The 8,275-nt window shown below is 40.0% G+C and overlaps 1 protein-coding gene across 1 annotated transcript in view; it reads right to left on the bottom strand.

Moving 5' to 3' along the window:
- The window catches only part of LOC107702762 (macrophage mannose receptor 1-like), a 12,950-nt gene extending 8,480 nt beyond the window's left edge, over nt 1–4,470 (bottom strand). The window contains exons 1-2 of the mRNA XM_016505172.1: nt 4,434–4,470; nt 4,000–4,341 (exon numbers count right to left, since the gene is read on the bottom strand). Of these exons, the coding sequence (XP_016360658.1) occupies nt 4,000–4,341; nt 4,434–4,470 (379 nt within the window). The remainder of the gene's footprint in view (nt 1–3,999; nt 4,342–4,433) is intronic.
- Between the last annotated feature and the right edge of the window lie 3,805 nt (nt 4,471–8,275).

Below are 8,275 nucleotides of genomic sequence, written 5' to 3'. Positions count from 1 at the left end.
TCCTAGAGGTCCTGCCACCTTCTGCTGCCCTTACTGTAATGGCGGTCGCCATTTTGAGCGTGTGGGCTGCACACTGCACTCAAGAGGCCTCTCCTGTCCATGAATCTGCTCCTGAGGCCTCTCCTGTCTATGAATCTGCCCCAGAGGCCTCTCCTGTCTATGAGTCTGTCTCAGAGGTCTCTCCTATCCACGAGTCTGCTGCAAAGGCCTCTCCTGTCCATGAATCAATCCAATCCAGTGCCTCCAGAAGTGGTAGCTTCCGTTGCAGAACCTCCTGTGGTGGTGGCATCTGCTTCTGAACTCTTTGTCTGTCCTTCCACGGCCCAAGGAGGCCGCTCATGAATTCACTGCCTGTCCTGCTACGGCCAAGGAGGCCGTTCATGAACTCACTGTCTGCCCTGTCATGGCCAAGGAGGACGCTCATGAACTCACTGTCTGTCCTGTCACGGCCATGGAGGCCGTTCACAAACTCACAGACTGTCATGTCATGGTCAAGGAGGCCGTTCAAGACTTTTCTGCCTTTTGTGCTTTTTTGCAAACTCTTAATCTTGCCTTTCTATTTTTGGTGCTGGTCAGAGGTTTTCATCTTGCTGTAGCCTCTGTAATTCTGTGTCAAAGTCTTCTGCGGAGAGTATATTGTCAGAGCATCACCCCAGCTTTCTGGAGATTGTTGGTGATTTTACATACACGCATTTTAGGGTTCTTTTTCACAGCTTTTATGATTTGTCTGTCATCAACTGCTGTTGTTTTTCTCAGCCGATCAGGTCGTTGTTGGCTGCTGATGTCGCCGGTGGTCTCCAAACTCTTGATTTCTTCATGCCCTTTGTTTTCGCTATAGCTCTAATTGACTTCCTCTTTTCTGTTAGCATCCAAATTCCTTGCTTTTCTCCAAAGTCAGCTCCCTCATTTTCATCCTGGTTTGTGTGGGTCATCGAATGCAAAACATATCTGATACGACACGTTCCCTGCTTTTAATATCTGAATGAATGCAACAAGACAGAGCTGATCGCTTAGAAAGACCTGTGAGGCAACAGTTCCAATACTTATGCACACATCAGATAGGGGGATGAAACTCTAAAAGTGTTTTCGTATTGGTTGTTTCTCCCAAAAGTTGCTCTTCTTTTGCATAAAGTGATTTTGCATATCTCAACTGCATCCTGTCGCCAGAGGTCACTGTTGCTTGTGTCGCCGGAAATCGCCAGCTCGCTATTGAAACAAATGTGATTTTGTTGCTGCATGTTGCTGGTAGTATGAATGAAGCATCAGCCATTAAGTTACTGAATGCCAGTGGGCGGGACCTATGGTGTGATGGTGTATAACTATTTGTTGATGTCTTGCTCTGAAGGCAGTAATAAGCAAATAATCTTTGCCTTGTGACATCACAAATCCCACAATATCCAAATGAGCCGTGTTTAAAGCTTGGTTAAATAAATGCCTTGTCTATAACATGGAGAACGTTTTGGAACTTGCAGGATATTTTAAAAGCACGAAGACCTCGTATATGTAAAAAAATCAAGGCAAATTTGATTTATCATGTCATGACCCCTTTAAGAGTTTACACTTACCATTGTAGCAGATGAAAGACCAGTTGTCACTACATTGCCCTTCATGCCATTGTCCACTTCTCATAAAAGCACATTCATCATTGCAATCTGGTTGTCCAGTAGCCCAGTTCAGATAGAGCGCATGTTCACCTGAAGACCACTGCCATTTATCACAACTCGCCCTCTGCAGCCCAATCCAGACACGTGCAGCATACTTGTTCAGCTCGTTCATGTCGTTCATGTGCCTGCTCCGCCATGGCTCCCTGCTGCTCTGGATCTGATCCATGGCCCAGGTCCTCCATTGTATCACTGTCTGCCACTTGACAGTGCTCCATGGTCCAGGCCCACCACTGCTTCACAGTCTAGACCTGCCTCTGCTTCACGGCCCAGGCCCACCATGGCTCCACTGCCCAGGTCTGCCATTGCCCCATGGTCCAGGTCCACCATTGCTCCACAGTCCCCAGTTCCACCTCCACTCCACCACCCTCCTGGACTTTTTGGATTTGGTCTGGAGCCGCCCTTAGATGGGGGGGGGAAATGTAATGTGGTTTGGGTTTTGTTTCATGTCCATGTTTTCATGGCTTTTATTTTGGAGTTTAGTCATGGTCCTTGTTCTGTCATGTGATTCCCTTGTCTGTGTGTTATGTTCTGAATGGTTCTTTGGTTCATGTGTCATGTTCTGAGTGGTTGTCCTAGTCATGTGTGCTGTTTCCTCATTGGTTGGTTCTTGTCATGTGACCCTGATTGTTTGCTATAGCCATCATGTTGCCTTTGTGCTTTGTTGTGTATTGAATGTATTTATCCTGCTGTCGGTGAGTCTAGCCTGTTCATGTCAAGTCAAGTCTTTGTTTGTTTGTATTATGTTTGGATCACTTTGTTTAAATAATACTACGCTCCCATCACTACGCATCACTACGCTCGCCTACAGTGGACTTTCATTACAGTCTGCGACCCATAGACATCACCAGACTCTTGGTCTTATCCTTTGAAATGCTTTTCCCAGCCTTTAATGCAACCAATTCCAACTGTTGCTTGTTTTGGGGAGTTTCTGCCTTTATTCTCCTCATTAGCTGGTGAAATTCATGTTCAATCGGATTTAAATCTGGAAATTGACTCGGGTAGTCTTAAACTTTCCATTTCTTTGCCCTAAAAAAACTCCTTGACTGAACTGGCAGGGTATTTTGGGGCATTGTCCCGTTGCAATATGAAATGCTTCCTAATGAATCTGGTGGCATTTTCTTGAACACTGATAGCCAAGATGTATCTGTACACTTCTACAGATGAGGCTGTATGCTTAGGATCATTTGCAGTTCCTTTTTTTCCACACTTTTGCTTTGCCATCACTTAGATAAAGGTTCATATTTGTCTCATCTGTCCATAAAACTTTGTTCCAAAACTCTACTGGCTCACCTTTGTGCTTTTTTGCAAACTCTTAATCTTGCCTTTCTATTTTTGGTGCTGGTCAGAGGTTTTCATCTTGCTGTAGCCTCTGTAATTCTGTGTCAAAGTCTTCTGCGGAGAGTATATTGTCAGAGCATCACCCCAGCTTTCTGGAGATTGTTGGTGATTTTACATACACGCATTTTAGGGTTCTTTTTCACAGCTTTTATGATTTGTCTGTCATCAACTGCTGTTGTTTTTCTCAGCCAATCAGGTCGTTGTTGGCTGCTGATGTCGCCGGTGGTCTCCAAACTCTTGATTTCTTCATGCCCTTTGTTTTCGCTATAGCTCTAATTGACTTCCTCTTTTCTGTTAGCATCCAAATTCCTTGCTTTTCTCCAAAGTCAGCTCCCTCATTTTCATCCTGGTTTGTGTGGGTCATCGAATGCAAAACATATCTGATACGACACGTTCCCTGCTTTTAATATCTGAATGAATGCAACAAGACAGAGCTGATCGCTTAGAAAGACCTGTGAGGCAACAGTTCCAATACTTATGCACACATCAGATAGGGGGATGAAACTCTAAAAGTGTTTTCGTATTGGTTGTTTCTCCCAAAAGTTGCTCTTCTTTTGCATAAAGTGATTTTGCATATCTCAACTGCATCCTGTCGCCAGCGGTCACTGTTGCTTGTGTCGCCGGAAATCGCCAGCTCGCTATTGAAACAAATGTGATTTTGTTGCTGCATGTTGCTGGTAGTGTGAATGAAGCATCCGCCATTAAGTTACTGAACGCCAGTGGGCGGGACCTATGGTGTGATGGTGTATAACTATTTGTTGATGTCTTGCTCTGAAGGCAGTAATAAGCAAATAATCTTTGCCTTGTGACATCACAAATCCCACAATATCCAAATGAGCCGTGTTTAAAGCTTGGTTAAATAAATGCCTTGTCTATAACATGGAGAACGTTTTGGAACTTGCAGGATATTTTAAAAGCACGAAGACCTCGTATATGTAAAAAAATCAAGGCAAATTTGATTTATCATGTCATGACCCCTTTAAGAGTTTACACTTACCATTGTAGCAGATGAAAGACCAGTTGTCACTACATTGCCCTTCATGCCATTGTCCACTTCTCATAAAAGCACATTCATCATTGCAATCTGGTTGTCCAGTAGCCCAGTTCAGATAGAGCGCATGTTCACCTGAAGACCACTGCCATTTATCACAACTCGCCCTCTGCAGCCCAATCCAGACACGTGCAGCATACTTGTTCAGCTCGTTCATGTCGTTCATGTTGTCAATGGTGGCCAGATCTGTGTAATTCTCTCTGCAGTATCTCTGAGCTTCAGTCCAGGTCTTCCCCTCATTTATAAAGTGATACTGACGCTGAACACATTCAGATACGGAGCAGAGAGCTGTGAAAGAGAGGCTTTGCTTTAATGCTTTTCATAACAGGATCAAACCTAATGAAACTATAAACCATAAATAAAACCACAAACACACTCACCAATGAGAAGAAGAATGAAATATAGAGTTTGGTCCATTTCTGAGGAAGAAACACATTGAAAAAAACATTTAATCAAACTTGATCGTAGTGGTATTATTATTAATAATAATAACAACAATAATAAACATTTTATCAGAATAACATGATGCACAATCAATTAGACAATTTTAACATCTTACAGCCTTAGCTGTGGTTGAAGAATGAACCTGTGAATTGTTTTACCTTCAGAGGTCGTGTATTTCTGCCCGGTGTCTGATGTTTCTGTCTGCAGATTCAGATATGTGATTATTCTATATTTGCTCTTATCTGTCATTCAGCATCACGTCATTTGTGTATTTCTCTAAAACAAATTTTCATATTTTACTTCCTCATTTCTGTTTTTGCCAATCTCTCTTTGTCTTTATTTGTGTAAAGCACATTTTGCCGAAAGCCAAGAGAATATGAAGTGACTGTAACCGATTATAATACTATTTTAATTGGAGCCCCTCAGGGCTTTGTCCTCAGTCCTTTGCTATACTCCCTCTATGCCAGCAACTGCTTGGATAAGCGCAATTCTAGCAAACTGGTGAAGATTGTTGATGACAATGTTGGTAGGCCTCATTAGTAAAAACGATGCAAAGGCCTACCTTGAGTAAGTGGATGCTCTCTCCAAATGGTGTCGTATGAATAATCTCTCTCTGACTGTGGAGATGATCGTTGGGACTATGGGAGGAATCAGAGCCCTTTGATGATCGATGCGGCTGCAGTTGAAAAAGCGAGTAGTTTTAAATATCTTGGGTATATCTTACAGAAGACTATTCCTGGAAAATGCATAATACATCACCTGGTAACAAGGGAAAATCAGCAGATCTGTCATTTACGTCGGATTTAAGGTTTCCCAAAAAGTGTTAAGGACTTTTTATACTGGAACTGTGTAGAGTCTACTTATAGGGACCATTATTTTGGACACAAAACGGCCCAAGATCTAGAGTGGTAAGGACAGGACAGAAATGCATCAGGACTTTGCTCCCTTGCATTGAAAACAATTAGATTCAGAGTTGCAGGACCAGGGCTAAAATAATTATTAGAGAATTTCATTATCCTGGACAGTTTACTGTCATTGCTCCCATCAGGGAAGTGTGCTAATATAATAATGAGGACCAACACAGAGAGACTGAGAAGGAGTCTTTATCCTCGGGCAATCAGACTATTGAATGAGGACATTTGATGAGTCTGTAGAATTTTTAATTACATTTATGCACACGTTATATACAGACACAGATCATTTTACTCTGTATTCATGTTTATATTATTGGTTTATTTGCTTTTAGCTTGTTGTTAGTATTGTTGTATTGTGGGACGAGAAACTGCAAGAAAACCATTTCACTACTTTGCATCACATGTATATTATGTATGTGACAAATAAAGAACCTTAACATATTGGTGTCTTTGCCCATCAGTATAGTTAATCTAGAATTTCTGCAGAATAATGGCTTCATTAGAATATGCACCCATCAGAAAAGTGTGTAAATGTAAACAATTAGCATTTTATATTTCACAATTGGTGTTTCATACTTTTTCAACTTGCCATGCAAGCTTGTGCTTCTCAGTTTTGGGACACTTTTTATCTGGTTCTGTTTGAAACTCAAGTTTCAAACAGTTCCTTTGCCCTGTCCCCATCAATGTTAAGGTGTGTTTATTCGATTTCCTGAGTAATATTTGTATTGACGTCTGTTTCTGTGGATTATTCATCTTTGTGCGCTCTTTCTCAGTGACCACCTGACAGATACTGTTACTTAGAGACGTTTTTTGGAGACAAGAGAAAGAAACTCTTTTGTCCTTGTGGGTCTATAGTGGGCTTAAGGAAGATGACCTGTCTCTCTTTAGGATGTTTTTGATACTGTGTTTGCATTCATTTACAAACAAGCAAATGGGCTGTAAGGCACAAGTTCAACCAGAGACTTTATCAGTACTACATCCATCGAACCTTAAATACTGACCACCGTATATGTCACATGTCATCTCCTCATCTCCTCTCCTCAATAAATCATGGGGCTATTATGCAATAATTCATGAGTTAGATGTACATTTCAGAATCTATAGACTAACTGAGTTAAGTAATTTAATTTAAATTCATAGTGTTGATGCAACATTCACATGCTTGTCATAGAATAGGTCTACATTTACCTTTCAGATGATTCCTCTTTGTCATTGGTTGTTGAATTATCCAACTACTAAACTACTAAACATTTTCAAACAGTTAATGTAATGTTTTACATGACACTTGTAGGATCTCTGTCTTCGAACGGACCCACTTCTATCTGCTGACCTGGTGCCGAGATAATTTTAAGCAGTAAACATAAGCCAAGTCTCTGTTTTATGAATTTTCTCAGGTTGCAAGTAAAAGAACTGTAGCGAATATCTTGCTAAACTTTGGGCTTTCCTCAGACCTCCGTCAACATAATTTCCCTGAACCTGTATGTGTATGTGTGTATGTGTGTTTTAGCTTAGTTAATGTAATCTAGAATAGCCAATAAAATTCATGTTTCATTTATAAAGAATCATTGTTTGGTGTCATATAATTTTAAGGTTAAAACCTTTGCCAAAGATTACGTTACCTCTCTAAGAGCTTACAAATGATCATAATTGTGCTGACCGTGGCCAGGAAAATACATATAGTCAAATTGGTAATACACACTGACATTAACTTCTCGCTGGCCGAGAAACTGATAGAGTGTAAACTATCAAATTTGAAATCAGTTTAATCAGGTGGACCTCGAATTTTCAGATCCGAGTCCTTTTAAAACCTGAATGAATTAATAATAATTAATTCCCTAAAATTAAGTAATCAAAGTCATTACACACTTTCAATATGTATGGAACTTATACTATTAACTTGTATATCAAAATATAATGCAATTTAAAGTAAATTCACCTTGTTCTTCAAAAGAGATGTATATCAGCTGTGCGATATTGATGTATATGATAATACTTCACAAAGCAATATTGAAGAACATTTATTAACATGATGTGAAGTCCAAAAACAATCATTTGTGAACATTAGGAACATAATTAATATTTAAAGTCATCTGCTGGATTGAGTGATGTTCCATTCTCCACATTTCAGCTAATTTCTCCACTGAATGAGTGACAGCGTCCAGGTAAGAACACCTGCACAGAAGCAGAATTAATTAGGGCTTTTTTAAGGTTACCTGCATGCACTTGTTCTGCAAAGCAGGGGAGAGCGGTGTGATTTGATCCTGTGGGGAAGTTGAGCCACCCCTTGTTTCTAGACAACCTTAAACAAAATTGGTGATATGACCACACATATATAAAGAGTTATCCATTTTACTCACACTGTGATAAAGAGAGGCCCATCGAATAACTGGTAACTACATTTGTTTTTTTTGCTGTTCAAAGTGATTTTTTATATTCAAGGACTCATGCTTCTTAAAAATGTCACATGTGTTGGGCTTTAGGAAATTATAATATCAGGCTATACTGTTAGCATGATGTTAGCTCTAAACTGCTGGATGATACAAATCTTTTGAAATATGAGCCAAAAGTCCTGTGGTAAGTTGCTCACCAAGTTGCCAGAGGCTCACTCCTTCTTATTATTATAAAGTATTATTTTACTGTAATTTTACATTATATTTCATTATTTTTAGACCAAACGCTCTTGATTTTGTTCTTTGTTTTGAATTTGATTTTGTTCTGAAAAGTTTAAAAAGGCCTTGCTTATGAAAATTGGCATTGCAGTTTTTATGAAATTGTATTTCCCTGCAACATTTATAAGTGGGACGTTGAGTATTAAGCCAGTTGTGTAAGGTTCATTGCAGTCCGTTTTTTTTTTTTTTTGAGCT

The sequence above is a fragment of the Sinocyclocheilus anshuiensis genome, unplaced genomic scaffold (genome assembly GCF_001515605.1).
Source record: "Sinocyclocheilus anshuiensis isolate Anshui unplaced genomic scaffold, SAMN03320099.WGS_v1.1 scaffold919, whole genome shotgun sequence".
In the NCBI taxonomy this organism is placed as follows: Eukaryota; Metazoa; Chordata; class Actinopteri; order Cypriniformes; family Cyprinidae; genus Sinocyclocheilus; species Sinocyclocheilus anshuiensis.
The sequence above is the reverse complement of the archived record's forward strand: the minus strand, read 5'-3'. Positions and strand labels throughout refer to the sequence as shown.